Source organism: Lacerta agilis, chromosome 10 (genome assembly GCF_009819535.1).
Source record: "Lacerta agilis isolate rLacAgi1 chromosome 10, rLacAgi1.pri, whole genome shotgun sequence".
Taxonomy (NCBI): Eukaryota; Metazoa; Chordata; class Lepidosauria; order Squamata; family Lacertidae; genus Lacerta; species Lacerta agilis.
Window position 1 is genome coordinate 42,951,355 of NC_046321.1, and position 16,928 is coordinate 42,968,282.

The 16,928-nt window shown below is 41.7% G+C and overlaps 2 protein-coding genes across 2 annotated transcripts; one reads left to right on the forward strand and one right to left on the reverse strand.

Moving 5' to 3' along the window:
• The first annotated feature begins 1,584 nt into the window (after positions 1 to 1,584).
• On the forward strand, positions 1,585 to 2,859 carry LRRC10 (leucine rich repeat containing 10). Its single transcript, XM_033163072.1, has one exon. It carries the CDS (start codon positions 1,609 to 1,611, stop codon positions 2,437 to 2,439), a length of 831 nt encoding a protein of 276 aa, XP_033018963.1. The 5' UTR covers positions 1,585 to 1,608; the 3' UTR covers positions 2,440 to 2,859.
• A 962-nt stretch (positions 2,860 to 3,821) lies between these two features.
• CCT2 (chaperonin containing TCP1 subunit 2) lies at positions 3,822 to 14,386 on the reverse strand. Its single transcript, XM_033163070.1, has 16 exons — positions 14,241 to 14,386; positions 12,163 to 12,237; positions 11,968 to 12,033; positions 11,764 to 11,875; positions 11,317 to 11,393; positions 10,900 to 11,012; positions 9,599 to 9,801; positions 8,551 to 8,651; positions 8,344 to 8,471; positions 7,849 to 7,952; positions 7,133 to 7,252; positions 6,331 to 6,459; positions 6,125 to 6,228; positions 5,316 to 5,415; positions 4,860 to 5,001; positions 3,822 to 4,098 (listed from the first exon to the last, which is right to left on the reverse strand). Exons 1-16 carry the CDS (start codon positions 14,241 to 14,243, stop codon positions 4,068 to 4,070), a joined length of 1,608 nt encoding a protein of 535 aa, XP_033018961.1. The 5' UTR covers positions 14,244 to 14,386; the 3' UTR covers positions 3,822 to 4,067.
• Between the last annotated feature and the right edge of the window lie 2,542 nt (positions 14,387 to 16,928).

Below are 16,928 nucleotides of genomic sequence, written 5' to 3' on the forward strand. Positions count from 1 at the left end.
GTCAAAAACTGTTGCTCAATGGCTCTGGCCTTCGGCTTGCACATCTAAGGCAAGCAGGTTTGCAAAGACTTCAGAGCAAGCCCAGGGAGTAACAAAAGACTCTACAGGCTCATCCCTTAGGGCAAATGGCTCACTGCCCCACCAAACCCAAACCTGGCTGGCTGCTTGCTTACAACTATAGGCCAAGGGGTAGCATTGCTTATTGCTCCCCCCCCCCCGTTACTCTGTTCCCATTGTAGAACTCAGCAGGGACAAGGATGGGATCCAAATGAATTTAGTTGGCTCTGTTTGTCATTGGCTGTGGCTCCACTTCTTGCTGGCCTCCCTGCCTTGCACTCCAGCAATCCCAATAGGCACCAGTGGATGGAGTCACTGCATGACCATTTGGGGACACAACCCAAGATGAATCAGGATTCAGACAACACTCACATCTGATCACATGTGGAGGGCTACGTGAATCAGCTCTTGCAGACAAAGGTGCAACTACTGTCTGTCTCAAGACTTTCAGCTCTGAGAGGCACAGCATCCTACATTAACTGGTCTTCATCCCCATCACTCATTAAGGTCCTCAAAAGTCCAGACTCTAGGCTATTTTTTCATTGCCTTCATCTCATTAGCCCACTGCAAGGAGACTTTGGCTTGCCAACATAGTCACAAGGTGCAGCAATCTAAGGTCATTGTGATCTGCATTGATAAAGCTAGATTAATAGTTAAACTGTAAACCAGAGTTTTTACCCCATAACATATTTAAGTAAGTCCTAAATATGTTCTTTAACAACAAATAAATGTAAATAGGCATTCTGCATCCAGAAATAGCAAAATGTCATATACATCAATGTCCAAGTTAAGCAGTAGGATTTGCCTAATTGTGCCATGGAATTTGAAACCATCCATTTGGGGTCAAATTAGATGTTAAAGGTGTCTTTGAATCCCATGCTTAAGATTCCCACATATTTTTAACCAAAAGTAGCCAATGGAGTCCAATTCAGTTCAGATTTGTGGTACAGGCATAGGGTGGTTTACATCAGGAATACTAAAACAGCCACACCTATCCAGAATGGGAACCTGTCACAGTTTAGGGCCAACAAGAATTGCTTGGCTGATGGTTGAACCCTGACTGAAAGCCATGGCTGAGAGCCCTTTAGCTTGTGCCAGGGAGCATAATATGTTACTTGCAATGAATAAACACTTACAGTAGATGACATTTACATAAACGAGTACTGAACATGTCTCTCTCTCATGTTACTAGCATCAAGCACCATTAGAGCAGAGCCTTTAGAGTAGAGCATGCTAATGGGAACATTGGGACTATTTTGGAAAATATGTCTGATTAACCACTGTGCAATCTCAGAACTTCACCTCGGTGTTTTCTGCTGCTTTTGCGCACGAGAGCTATTCCAAGGCAATGCCTGTATTTCTCATCAGCAGACACTCATTCAGTTATCAGGAACATTTCAGGGCTCTTGAGATTCATGATTGTTGCTATGTGGACCATATATATGTTACAGCAAGGAGGAGGGAACAGCACACAAAATAGAAGCCAGGCAGCTTCCCTACTCCCTAAGCCTGATTCACTGGGAACCAATGTAACTTTCCGAAGTTGTTAGGATGGGCAACGTTTTGCGAACAGTCATTGCTTTCTTCCCATCAGATGCCTGCCAGAAATACATCCTGGGAGACCTTGAAGAGATGCCAATTGATAAAATGTTGGATCTGAGCAGCAGGCAGGTGAGGCGGTTCCCACTGCACGTTTGTTCTTTCAGGGAACTGGTCAAATTGTACCTGAGTGACAACAATCTGAATTATCTGCCCTCTGAGCTAGAACAGCTGCAGAACCTACAGATCTTGGCACTGGATTTCAACAATTTCCAAACGCTTCCTCCAGTGGTGTGCACCTTGAAGCAGCTGTGTATCCTTTACCTGGGCAACAACAAACTCGGAGACCTGCCCGTGGAGCTGCGCCAGCTGCAGAACCTCAAGACGCTCTGGATTGAGTCCAACTGTTTGTATCACCTGCCCAACGTGGTGTGTGAGTTGAAGCAACTCAGGACGCTGCACGCCGGCTGCAATGCACTGCACTCCCTGCCTGCAGAGCTTTGGTACCTGAAGGACCTGCGCAGCATCTGGCTCTCAAGCAACCTGCTGCCGGATTTCCCCCCCGTGTTGCTTCACATGCCATTCCTGGAGATTATTGACGTCGACCGCAATGCCATCACTTACTTCCCCAGTCTCGTACACCTGAGCAGCTTGAAGCTGGTGATCTATGACCACAACCCCTGCAGAAATGCACCCAAGGTAGCTAAGGGGGTGCACAGGGTTGGGAGGTGGTCTGAGGAAAGCCCTGAACCTAGGAAACGATCTGGTATGGAGAGGGACAAAGGATCTGAGGACATCGACTCCATTCTCCCTCCTCCAGGCCATCTCAGTCTAGCAGAGTGACAAAAATTTCTACTAGAGTGCAGAGCTTGCAAGTTTGCTGCAGAAGCCTTCTCAGCCAGGGTGTTCATCTCCAGATAAAGATGAGAATATTTGGACTGTTTTCACAGGCTGCATAATCCAGTGTAAAGCTGCATGTGTTGATTTCACTCGATTTCTATGGTATTGTGTGCAAGCCCAGCTTGGTGAGTAAATACCTAGAATTAGCAAGATAAACTCTGAACTGTGACAGCCAGCTAATGTGCCCCCCCTGATACCTGCAGCTCTTCTACGGAATTCAGATGGAACAAAACCTAGTACACATTATAAACGAATCTTTAATTTGAGAAGGGGGAAAGGAATCAATTTAAAGATAAAAATGCAGGTGCCTTGCATTCTGTAAAATTAAATCCAATGCTGCATCACTAGCCCTGTGGTATTAAAGAAATTTTGAAGGCACTTGGGAGATATTTTATCCTGCAAATGTATCCTGGTTTTGTGTGTGTAAATGAGAACTTTAAAGTTGGGGTTCACCAGTCACAAATCCAACTACGTGGAGCATATTAGTGTTCAGCACCTTCAGTCTTTGGGGAAGCCATGACTGATAGAAAAGCAAGATTTATAGATATGCCATTAGAATAGTTTGTTTCCATTTAGCTATTTAGCCCAGTGCTTCCCAATTAATGAAGTACTGCGGACCCCATTTTTCAAGTCAAGCCAATGACCTTCCTACTTTTGAAAATGTTGGTATCTCTGTGGTACTTTTAGCTATGTGAATAGTACGACGGACCACCAATTAGGAACCACCACCGTAGCCCATTATACGTGCCTAACAAGTTAGAGGATTTATGCAGTTAGTTGTTTTACCTTTTGAATTAAAATGCATTAAATATGTTGGCTGTGATCCTAAGTAAAGCTTTTTATTATTTCATTGTGAACTATTTCTCCTCCAACTTTCCAAGCTATTTCAGAACTCTGAAAGTAGGCTACAGCCTACAAAAGCTAATGCCACAAGACATGTGTTCATAGTTACAGTACCACAGCACTCTATCATTTGCTGCAATCAGCTAATGCAGTTACTTCTTCCAGATTTTTTTTAACATTCCAACTAGAAATTAACATTTTTTGTCTTGAGAAAGTCATGTACTTGAACCTCCAATTCCAGCAAAAAGTGAGAGTTCAGATTACTTCCTCCTTGCTGAGATGTGATAAACACACAACTAGCTAAAAGTTTAGTGGCCTGTATTATCTTCATGCAAAGGGATCTCACGGGATGACATTTTTAAATACTAGCAGTAAACTTTGCTTTCATGATCAGCCACCTGCATATTATCTGAATTGTGCTCTCAAGTATGCATTCGAAGGTCTTTCCAATAAAAAGCACACATTCTGGTACTATACCAAGGTAAATGGAAAGTCAAAACAGATTTGAAACTTTTATTATGGGGTACTACAAAGAGGATGGTGGGGGAGTATAGATGTTATACAATAAGAATGAATTGGTCTTTTTGAAACAATATAAGTTAATCCAACAAAAGAATGATCACATGCCAAAGCTCCATATTCCACCCCTTTATTCTTCAAATCGGTCTGAAGCGCACAACGTATTTTGCAAACTTCTGGTCCACGTGTTTTTACTGACCACGGAATACTCAACATGGATAACGATCTGGTACTCTTTTCCTGAAAGAAGAATCAGAATTCAGTACAAGCAAATGTTGGGAGGAAATAATAGTTTCCAAGTTCCAAGCCTAGAATGTAAGAACCTAAGTGTTCGTACATGTTTGTTATTTAGTTCATCAGCAATAGTCTTCTCAGTCCACTCTTAATTGCCCAGGTAATCCCAGAGTAGGTTACAATGATATTTCAATTAGTAACAGTAGCAGGCAGAGATAACTACAAGTCAAGAGGATAAGACCACTATTCGGCCCACTACCACAGATGCCTACAAGAGAGTTGGCACCAGCTATATCTGAGGGGGAGGGAATTCGACAGTCAGACAACCAACACCAAGAAAGTCCTCCCTCCTGCGCTGTGTATCAGTCAATTAATTGCAGCTCCATCAAGAGGGCCTCCCCACAGATCTTCATGTACGAGCTCTCCACACGTTGGATCCCTCTGGCCAAGCCCTTCTGATTATTTTGAATCAGCCCAAAAAGGCAAGTGTTGAGAGGGTACATTTTCAGTCCCGCTGCTTCAACTCCCTTGGCTACATCCTCAGGCTCAAAACCTGGAACAGATCCTCCTAGACCAGATAGGACACTGATCGTACCTTGATGGAATATATCTTATATTAGCCGGTAGCATCAAATGTACAACCCTAACAAAATTTCATAAACGTAGAAGCATACCTATTATAAGGAAATAGTTCAAATCAATTGTTTTTCTGATAAAGATTGATTACGGCATTGTCTCGCAAGAACCGGAGAAGCTTTGGGTTTTACCTTGGAGCTGCTTTAATAATATCATCGACACGGAGAATCACCTCTGCAGCTTCAGCAGCACTCAGCAAAACTTGCCGTTTCACTTGAAAGCTTTCCACCACTCCCAGAGTTGCCATGTCTCCAATGGTAGCCTCCTTCATGTCTTCAAGATTTTTTTTAAAAAAAGTTTCTCAGTGTTAATAAGGCAAGCATCCCATTTCCATAGTTGTTTTGCATTTTCTATCTTGGCACTATTAAAATGATACTGATATTAATTAAAGGTCTACACATTTTCAAGTGGAATTTGCATTTAGTGAAATTCAGTCTCACGCTTGATTTTAATTTTCACTGCTGCTGTTGAATGTAAAACACCCCATAGCAGCTTCTATTCCCACTGCTAGTTTTTATTAGTCTTAGTAACACAAAAGGTATATTTTTAAAAAATAAAACAGACAAACTATATATAAAAATCCTCACCAAGTCCATACGTAGTTTTCCCTTCAAAATGAGCAGCTCGAAGCTGGGAAACCAAATCTGCACTGTCATAGCCAGCGTTATCAGCGATGATAGTTGGGAGCTAACAAAATAAAGCAGGCTTGTTAGATCATTTGGCAAAGATCAAACCTGCAAACCACATGGCAATTACAAAAATAAATAACAGTAATGCACAGCACACATGTAAGCGCTATTAGTTACTATTGTACTATTGCACTACCCTTACTCAAAATATGTGTATCCTTGATGCAGAATCTGAAATTGTCAATACAGTACTGACAATCTTTGGCAATCCCTCCCATTCATTGAAGAGAAACAAGTTTACAAGAGAATCCCAGATCTCTGCTTAGGTCAGGGCTAGGAAACCATTATCCCTGACCACTGGCCACACTGGCCGGGGCTGATGGAAGGTGGAGTCCAACAACATCTGGAGGGCCACAGTCCTCCATTCCTGGTTCAAGGGAATCCTGCTACAATTGGTTTGGAGAGAGAAAGCCAACCCATGTTTTAGAAGCACTTAGAAAGAACGCTATGTAAAGTCAGCCAAGCCAAAGGAAACATGGGAAAGGGCCTAGAGGAAGACAGGTAATGTTATTGTTCCTTGGTTAACGAGGGCACAGTTTGGTTGCATCAGCCACAAACCTGAAAACTACCATCTCGAAAGACTTTGCAATAACCAACAACCAGTAAATGTAGGTTGGGTGTGCTCAGCCACCTCCTCAGAATTACTAGCTTTCAAGAGCACTGTGCTTCGTTATACTGGTAGTAAAGAGAACCAAACACTAGCTTACCGTACTCAAGGCCTTAGCGAAAGACTCCATTGCTACAGATTCCTTGCCTGGTGTTCTCTTTGCAAGCTCCCAAACAGCATTAGCCATTAACATCTCTGAGCAGCCTAAGAGTTAGGAAACAAACAGACACCTTGTAACCAACCTGAGCAAGTAATAAAGTTAATCTTTCAATTGCTGGAGTTGAAATAAGAACACTGTATATTTACCTCCACCATACACTGTTCTAGTATCTTTTACAGTCTGGGCAAGAACACACAGTGCATCATGCAGAGATCTTTCCGCTTCATCTATGATCTGTTGTGTTGCACCACGCAGAACTATGGTGCATGCTTCACCTAAAAGGTATAAAAAGGTAAGGGAAAGCAATAAAAATATTTCCAACAAAATCCTATCTCCTACATAGCGATATATAAAAGGACATTGAACCTGCTGCCCTGCTGTCTATCAAGCCAAGTCCTAAAGCCACATAGTGGTGACTGGTGGTGGTGGTGGTGGTTGTTGTTGTTGTTGTTGTTGTTGTTGTTGTTATTATTAATCATTGTTAAAACATGTATACCACCCTTCATCTGCAGATCTCAGGGCAGTTCACAACAGAAAAACACAATATAAAAGCATAAAAACAAGAAAAACAAACAAACCAATAACCCCCTCTCCCCCCACTAGATGAACTGAGCTACTGGAGACGGTTGCTCTGTAGCTGCTCTTGTACATATTCAGGCATTTCCCTTTGCATACTTGCAAAAGGTGTTATTCTGTCTCTAGGTGGTAGAGGTGCTAGGGTCACTGCTTTCCATGTGTGGGTAACATATGAGCATTGCTGCTAACCACCAACCCCGATAGTTTCCAGGGATGTGCCTCTTGTTTTTAAAATTTTCAGATTGTGGTTATCTTCTCCTCCCTTTCTGGGGTAAAGCCTGAATGCAAGGTGGCAGCTGCTCCACAGACACAGCAGTGGACGGTAGCTGGTGCACATGATTGTTCTGTCCAACACTAAGCAGCAAAACCTACCCATGGCAACTCCAGAGAAATGAAGAAGTTTATCTTCACCAATCATGACTTCTTCAATCAGCTTGCAGCTTCCTAGCTTTACCAATTCTGGATGGTCAAAAGTTGAAGCAATTTCACCACCTGAGAATGAATGCAACTTCGTGTTAGCCTTTCCCCCCAAGTGTAAAATAGTTTTCATAACTGTTTACTTAGTAGACATACAAACCTGAACTTTGAAAAGAAGCTTTTATGAAAAGAAGTATGAGCAAATGTTCATCAGTCTTTTCTCTCTCTCTCTCTCTCCCTCCCTCTCTCTCTGTGTGTTGTTTTAAAGAAACTACTATGCTGATATGCCACTTTTCACCTTAAATTATGGAGACATCCTCACTATGATTGTGCGGGGGGGGGGGGGATAAAAAAATGTATTGGAAAACAATTCCAGCTCTCATATTTGGCCCACAAGCAGCAAAGAAGCTGGGTTCTGTGTAACTTTCCCAAATAGCTAAAAAAGAAATCAGATTTACAGCATATTGTAAAAAAAATGAAGTGTAGGAGTTCAGATCCTTTGTTCAATGGATGGTACTTTGCCTTCTGGTATTTACTATGTGATTCCTGGTTATTAGTGGCATGTTTTATCTGGTGCTGCTGATTTACTTTTATTATGCAGTTTTCTTCTTACTGTACCACATTCTGGGATCCCTTGTGTAACAAAAGGCAGGTTAAAAATAATTCTGTACCTGTAACAAGAGCTAGACGTTCAACTCCAGCAAAATCTGCATGTTCAATAGCCATAACACCAGCAGCAGCAAACATCTGTTCTGGGTAGTTATAGATCAATTGCCTGTAATAAGAAAAGGTGCTCATAATAACGTGGCAGAAAACATATATTAATTTATCTCAACAAAAACTTCCATAGCGCTCAACAGTACAATGATTTTTATACATTGTGCATGACTTTAACTGTTAACGACTAGTAACCAAGGTTTTGTTCTTCGGTTCAACAAGCCAGGCTCTAGCTTTCATCCATGGCAGCAGCAGCAGCAGCAGGTGTGAGGAAGGAGTGATGTGGGAATTTCTGAGCACCTTGCACCAGCATGCTGTTTGCTCACACTAAACTACAATTTGTTTTAAGCTGTGGTTTAAGTTGATGTGTAAACTGTGCCACTATGTAGTTACAGGCTTGTCAGCAGGTCAACCAGCATGTTCCAAACATCCCTCAGCATAATACATACCTGTTGATAAAGCAGTTTATTCCATGCTTCAGAATACGTTCAACCTTCTCCTTCATTTTCTCTTTTTCTGCTTGTTCAATTTCTGCTACCTTTGCCGTGGAATCCACTCTTACACGGGAGCCAAATATCTAAGAAATAATATGTCAATATTCAGCAATAACTCAACTGCTTTGACTACACTAGGATTTGCACCAAAAAATTACGTACCTTAATTTTATCAGTATCCATGCCAGTATTTGCGATAAGAATTTTAGCATTTTCAATCCTTTTTGGCTGGTTGACTCCAATTTTTTTATCCAACAGAAAACCTAAAATGAAGAAGAATCAGACTTTTGTTACAGCAGCAAGGTTAATCAGGCATATTTTATGAAACGGAACAGGTTGCCCGGGGCTCTTTTCACTCAAACAATCATAAGAATAGATTCAAAAACTTAGCTGAATAAAACAATGCAGTATTCCCCCCAAATCATATGAAGCATCAAGGAACCCATAAGGCAGACCAAAATGAAACAGTAATAGAATCAGAAGACACTTAGCTTCTTAAATGTAGATAATTTGAGGCTACTTCAGATGCTTAATTCATACAATACATTATGAAGTGACCCAAGTGCATAAATATGAAAAGTTTTCTGTCAGAATAGGCAAACATTCAGTTTACACAGGTAATCCTGTGATTTAAAACCATTCAGGAAGCAATGTAAACATGATTCCACTTACGTTTCACATCTATGGGAATAGCTTTCAGAGGCCCTTCTCTGCATGCAAAATAATACATTGGAACTTGCCTTCAAAATTTTACCAAGGCTAATTGAAATATACAAATACTGTCTGCACTTATTTATCACAGTAAGCCATAACCCATGGATTAACATCTTGCTCCTTCCATCTTCAGCGCTGTATCTTAACCAGGGATTGTGTTTGTTTCGCTCCTACAAACCATGAGCAGTAAGCAAACAAGAAAATTTGGTTACAGGTCAGTTTATTTAGAGTGAAACAAACTATGATTCCTGGTTTGGACATAACATTAAGACACAAATTGTGAGCTAGTTTTCTCCCAGTGCAAGCCTGTAGGAATAAAGCAGGCACAATTTTGTTTGTGAACACTGTCTGGTGTTATGGCTTACATGACAGTAAACAATGTTTTTTTAAACTGGCTTAGTGGCAAGCCTGCTATTTTATCTTCATAGTAAGCAATGACAAGGTTCCTTGCTCTGACATAATTTACTGAATTGTTACCAGTAAAGCAAAATTATACCTTCATCCAAGTAGGAGTCTATTAGACTTCCTCCTAGTTTCTTGATGATATGAATAGCTTCCAGATTACCAGATCCCTTCAGCCTAAGGACAGCATCTACTGCAAGTTTTGCAAAGTGATCTTTATGATGAGTAAGCAATTTTGAAGAGAGTGTGGTTTCTGCAATATTCATTAAGTCTTTGTGAAATGAATCTTCATTTCCCCTGAAAAGCAGAAAAAAGGAAACTTAAAAGCACATCTTGGATCATCACTAAAATATATGGCCTTGATCCAAAGAAACACACAGCAAAGTTCTGTATATAATTGCAAGGCTTCTGACTCTCCACTTTCGAGCCACCACCACCCACCTACACCAACCTAACAAGCTGCTACCAAAAATACTGTAAGCCCTGGCAGATGCCTAATAGCATGTGCTGCACTATTTGTTTTTTAGAAGAATGTAAAACTGTATTTTCACAAAAAGATGTTCAATGTTTCATTTGTATATTAAAGACACTAAATTAATCCATGAATCGTGGATTTTATTTTTTCAAATGCAGAACCTCCTCAGCATTTAAAATCCATGAAAAATCAGCAGTACAATAGGGTTTTGCCTCATTAATGTGCCATACACCCAGTCCTTCCTTTCCCTCTGTATTTAGCACATTTTTGAACTCCAGTATAAATAAAAATTTTGCAACACAGGTCAATTATTTGTAATACAAGACATTTTTATTCAAAATATAGGAGAATGTCCTAGAACACTGTCCTATCCAGATGTGAAGAAGTCTTGTTCACCAGGAAAAAAGCATCTAGAATAGGGAGGCTATTCTTCCCATAATAGCCACTGTAAAATATTTAGAGTAGTTGGGAAAGTAGAAAACTTAGGAGGGAAGAAGCCATTTGCATCAGACACCACTGTCTTTAAAACATGTTTTTCATAAATAAATACAGCAATATCTAAAATAATATACTGCAGAATTTAGAATGTTTTTAATCTGTTGTGAGCCACCCAGAGTGGCTGGGGAAACCCAGCCGGATGGGCGGGGTATAAATAAATTATTAGTAGTAGTAGTAGTAGTAGTAGTAGTAGTAGTAGTATGTCCAGGATAAATTTCAAGACTATTTTGCTTATTGGTAGAATATTTCAACAAAGCTGCATGTTTCAAATAGCAGGAAACACTTCTTTAAGTGCAAGCACCATTCAGCTCTTAATGCTACTTTCCTTTTTTGTTTGGCTGCACACACCTGTCATTAGTTACATGATATTGGACCATAACAATCTGAGAGACAAATGCCTGTTGTCTGTGACTAGAACTAACCCATGATCCACAGCAGATTTCACCAAGGCTTCTCTTGCTGCTTTTGTTGCTTCTCTCCAACCTGCAATAATGATCTGAGGGTGGATTTTTCTGGCAATCAATAATTCTGCCTCCTAGAAAAATAAAAGCATTTAGTTTATCTTGATGCAGTTGCAAGTACAAACAATAACTTCAAGTGTGCTCTCCGGCAAATACATGCCACTTTCTTGTTCCTTTTTTCAGTTGTCTCAATGATGTAAAGGCTGAAATAAGATTACCTGGAATCTTCAACAAATAAAAACTCCCTATTTTTTAAAATCAGTATACCTTGTACATATTCTATAAAGTTAGCTATATTAGTTTGTTGCAGCGAAAAAACTTCAACTTAGCATTTCAGCATACCTTTTCAGTGTTTTAAAAAATGGAACTATTTATTACCCTTAGCAATTCAGCTGCCAGAACAGTTACTGAAGTAGTTCCATCTCCAACTTCATCATCTTGAACCTTGGACATATCTGTGAGGAGAACGTTACCACATAAGCTTTAATATTGAAATATCATGTTAGCATTCTATATGGCTATACAGAAATCAGAGATAAAAGCAGGATCTCTCTAACTGCACTGTCATACTATAGGCAAGGCTGTATGTGCCCAGGATAGGGCACTATGTCATAAGAAGCAAATACAGCATTATGCAACACTTAAGCAGCACCATCCAGCTTTTTCTTTACGTCTACGTTTGACTGCTTTGGTTCAAGAACCAGCATGATGTGGTGAATAATGTCAGACTGGGAACACATTGTAGTTTTCACAGGAAGCAGACAATCTACAATCTTTTAATTTAGCAAAATAAAATATCCCCATAATGTATTTATTCAAACATACCAACCAAAACCTTGGCTGCAGGGTTGTCCACTCCAATAGCTTTTAAGATAGTTGCCCCATCATTGGTTACTGTCACTGTGCCTTCTCTTCCAGTACTGAGGAGAATCTTGTCCTGAAGGTCCATATTTGAAGATCTTAAATATTTGACTCAAAAGTGGTAACAGTGACAAAAACAATGTATTTCAGAAATTACAAATAACTTACCATGCCCTTAGGTCCCAAAGTGCTTTTAACTAGATCTCCAATGGCAATAGCCCCAACGAAAGATGACTGGAATAAAAAAGGGTAAATTATAAATATGACTCCAAGCAGAATAAGCTCAAGCTTTCTTTTATAGCGAAACATATACAGGTGTAACTACAGTTCTAGATATCAAGTGTCAATGAATATTAGACTTGCCAAACGGGCTGTCTCTGCTCTCTCTTCATCAGCACCAGCCTTGAAGATATTCACAGGTGCTAGGGATAAAGATGCCTGAAATAATAGGAAACAAAATGCCAATTAGCATATAGGAAAGACTTAATTTTTAAATAACTATTTTACACCTTGCCATTCACTTACTATGAGTGTTATATAATTTCTGAATTGCTCACATTGTGACTACTGCTCCCTTTCAGGCATGATGTTCACTTATAAATCCTACACACTAACAGGTACAAGAGCACTAAGTTCTTCCTCCCAGATCACCACTGTCATTGCCCTTCATGACTCTGAAGTGGACAGCATTTTCTATTTGGGGGTTAGGGTGGAGGCTTGCAGTGTGATTTAAAGTATGAACCAACCCAGACCCAGACCTTGCAATCATCATCTGAGGTGCTTCTTTGAGTGCCTCCCCGAGAGGTCTGGAGGGTGGCAGCATGAGATCAGGTCTTTTCTGCAGTGACTTCCCATTTGTGAAATGTTCTTCACAAGGAGTCCACCTGGCGCTTTCATCACACATCTTTAGGTGCCCAGAAAAAATGTTACTCTGTGACCAGGTCTTGGGCTGATTTAACATTCTATGGCCTTTTAAATGTGTTTGTGGGAGAGAAGCAATTGGTTTGTTTTTGTTTTATTATGTATTTTGTGTTCTCATTTTGTTTTGTTTTTTTAATGTTGTCAACTGCCCTGTGGTTGTCAGGTGAAGGGCGGCATACAAATTTAATAAATAACAATAGTAATAACAAAAAATCTTACAAAAGCAGGGTTCTAGATTACATATGGAGCCTCCATGAGTAGAAGCACTTCATCCTCCAATTCGTGGAGGGCAACAAAGATGGTGACGGTTGGGGAATGAGCTGAGCATGCTTCTCCCTCCTCAGGTGTAAAATGTACACACAAATCGAACAACCAAACAAGAGCTTACAGCTGCAGAACAGCGATGAGGAAAATCTGGACGACAGGCCAAATAACGTCCACGCAGCAATTTTGGTCAAGCCGCACTAGCCTGTCTCGTACCTGCTATTGTCAAGTGTGGGGCAGCTAAAGACACACTGTCCGCAAAGCTTCCCAAGCTCTGATCATCAGGTCTTGCAAAGTGCGGCTGCTAGTTCTTGCAGAACGCCACACACATGGCGTCGACAGGCTCAATGATCAGACGACGCTCAGAACTTTACGTGCCCCTCTGCCTGTGCTGCTTGGTTTCAAACAACAAGGGCAAATACGGGTAGCCTCGCCCACCTGTCAAACTTGGGCCTGCAGGGAAAGGAAACAAGGATCTGGTCCACCCACCAGATCCAGTTCCCCCACCCCTGCTGCAGAACGCAATGTGAACCGTGGTGCAAATCACTACACTACATCGAAATTTAAGAAAAAGGGTAGTGTGTGTGTGTGTGTGTATAATATGCGACTCCTTAGCCACGGCAGAAGCCAGGCTCCCCTGAAAGGAGTCTTCACACAGATCCCCAATGAACTCGGGAGGCCATGGGACACTCCTTCTTTGGCAGATTTTGAATCATAAAAGGTTGGCTGGCCACTTCTGCCGTGTATGACCTCTAGTTGAGATTCCTGCATTGCAGGGGGTTGGGCTAGATGACCCCCCGGGGTCCCTTCCAACCCTATGAAGTGACTGCATGTAACTACAGCCAAGAGGCCTCTCCGGAGTTTCCCCCCAGAGCTGCGCCTTCCTTTTGTCTCCGGCACTGGCTGCCTTTGAGCGCCGCCTGCGCACTGAAGGGAGAGGGAGGCAACCCTTCCTCCTCGGGCCAAGCAAAGGCGCTTGGCGAGGGGACGGGGACGGGGACGGGCTGAAGGAATGAAGGCCCCAGCATCCTAACGGTGGTGGACGGCGCCGCCCAAGGAGAGAGCGGGGCCCAGGGGCCTCTCCATCCCCGGCCGTTGCCGCCAGGGCGTCACCGGCTCCCCTCCCCTCCCCCTTTCCGGTAATTCTGGAACCTTCGATTCCCTCCCCACCCCCCACCCCCGCTCGGCCACGACGGGCTCCGGCTCCCCCTCAGCGAAGAGGGACGGAGGGTGGGATTATTAGATTCGTGGCTCACCATGTTGACGGAGCGGTCGGGCTTCCAGGCCGCTACTCGAATCTTCCCAGCCGCCTCGTGCCCGGAGCAGCAGTTGCGCGTTCGAGCGGATTCAACGAAGACCGGAAATGACGCTAGCCGCCGGAGAAAGGAAGGGCAGAGCGGGCTCCTTGCATGCCGGGAAGTGTAGTTTTCCCTTACCGGCGGGTCCTTTATGCCTCTGCGTAGAGGGTTGGAGCCTAGCCAGGGATCGGCACGAGCTTGTAACGGATATAGATGGGTTTTCAGATCTAGCTACTACAGCGGCAAGAATTTTACTCGCCCCAAAATGGAAAGAAGCAGTAGTCCCAGCAAAGGAAAAACTGGATACAAAAACTTATGGAATGTGCAGAAAGAATAAGAAATCAAGATAACAAACTTTTTATAAAATAATGGAAACGGTTTATTGAATATTTACAGATAAATTGTAAACAGATAAGAACATTGGCAGGATTATTATAATCACCTGCAGTTTTGTAAGAGTATATATTTAAAGTAGATGAATAAATGAGTAAATTGAGTTGATTTGGATATGCAGAAGATATTAAAAATAAATATAAGGAACCGCAGAAAGAGGGGGGGAGGAAGTCAAGTTTTGAAATGTTAAAATTAGTGAAATGTATAAACTTGAAAAGCATTAAAAAAAAAAAAAAGATCTAGCTGCAGCTGAAAATCCTGCAACTCAGCTACCTGGGAGCAAGCCCCACTGAATTGGATGGGATTTATTTCTGGATAGACATGCATAAGGGTCGGGGTTGCGTGCTGGGGAAGGCAGAGGTTCACCCCTCAGGGCAGCTCAAACTAGAGCTACACTTCTGCGCAAGCGCGGAGCATGATTGAGCGCTTCTATGCATGTGCGAAGCGCGCAGAGCGCTTCTGCACATGCATAAAGTGTGCAGAATGCTTCTGCGCAAGCAACGAAACCTGCCGTGTTCGCAAGCCAAAAAGACGCAACATGAACCTAATGCAGCACGAGGTATGACTGTAATGGTGCCTTGACAATACACACCACCTACAATTGAACCCAAGAGGCATTCTGGATTAGACCAAAGACCCACATACGTGTATACATACGGGAAATAAGATAGCTATTTTCCAAGCAGCACTGTGTTTCCCACAATAGCTGACCTGAAAGAATGCTGCTGCTTCTTTTCCATATGCAGATTTAACCAGTTGCTTCATTACAATCAATTAGATTTCTTCCAGCAACAGGCCTACTTTGAATTGCAGCTGTTAATTCTGGGTATAGTAGTTCCACACAGTGGTATCTTGTCTTCTGCAGTGGCTATATTTTTTTTTAATTAGGCAAAACCGAAGGTTCTAAATACTGTACTGGGTTGCCACAAATGTCAGAACTGGACTTCAAGATCCAGGTAAATGAGGAGTGATCTGCTGACTTATGTATGAGAGAAACAACTTCCAAATCTCCTGTGGCTGGGGAGATAGTGGTTAGACACCCCTCTGATCTGGCCCAATTTAAACTATCAGCAAAAATAATAGCTAGAGGCTATTAATAGACTCCACCATTTGAAGGTGCAGAAGAAACACTTGCATTTTTGAATGGTCCTACACTAAACAACTCTCTATATAGAAACAACAAAGGCAATTCACCATAGTTTTAGCCTGACTAGAGTGGCCATGTTTTGAACTTTTCAGAGGATCATTCTTTGTTTGGGCCAAAGTCCAGTATAAAGAACCTAAGAAGGAAGAGCAGGGGACTTGAAGTTGCCCACTAATTATCAATTGTGTTGGACCGTAGATTGAGAAATCACTTCATCACAGTCTTCCCCACTATGCCGAGATGTACAGTATTGTATTGGTTTAACAATAATTAATTATATGTATAAATTAAAACAGGCAAATCTGTGTCTCTTTCTTGGCAATGTGTAGGAAGCTGCCCTAACGCTGGTTTACACTTTCCTAATGCATTTTCTTGTGGGGGAGCATTCAAACATGCATACATTGGACAAACTGGTCTCCTGTCTAAACTGAATATTATATCTACAATGTGGAAGCTGTTTCTGTATGGATTGACCCTACACATAGCTATTAACATGTCACCTCTTTCTGTATGGCACTTAATATATACAGTACCCAGAGCAACACAGATAAAGATTACATACAAAGGGATTCCACAGTGCAAGGCACACTTGAATTAGCTTTCAGAGTCAAAAATTGACATGTGGGTGCGAGGCTTCATTGGGAGCCAAATAGGAAGGCCATTGGGGCTTGGGTTTAACTCCTGGCGCACTGGCTACCTTATCCCTAACCCAGCCTTCAAGCTTCTCTGCTCAAGGCACTAACTAGGTCTGGTGGCTTTCAATCCAAAACAGGAGGGACTATTCATTAGCTAATTAATGTGATGTGTACTTAAACTCGGATAATCTTTACAGTTGACTTGAATGTAAGAAAAAGTACAAAATACAAACACCTGAAAACACCCTTCTCCCATCCACTCAAGAAGCACTGAACACTTACATAGTAAAAATCAATATTTTATTGCCATGCTACAATTCATATGAAGCTGGCACTGGTGAGGGGATGTTTTCAATATTACATAATACATTTTGAAACTGACATCATCTGGTAAGCTCAATGACAAAGCACGCCGAAATTAAATGGTAGTACATGAATCTTGAAAAACAAAACATACTATGTGTAGTATAAATG

Excerpts from the sequence above, each read along its gene's own strand:
- CCT2 (XM_033163070.1), bottom strand. Across the intron at positions 12,034-12,162 it reads GAGCAGAGACAGCCCGTTTG|TCATCTTTCGTTGGGGCTAT; the intron begins GCAAGTCTAATA and ends TTTTTATTCCAG. Across the intron at positions 7,953-8,343 it reads ATAAACTGCTTTATCAACAG|GCAATTGATCTATAACTACC; the intron begins GTATGTATTATG and ends TTCTTATTACAG.
- LRRC10 (XM_033163072.1), top strand. The coding sequence starts at position 1,609 with ATGGGCAACGTTTTGCGAACAGTCATTGCTTTCTTCCCATCAGATGCC.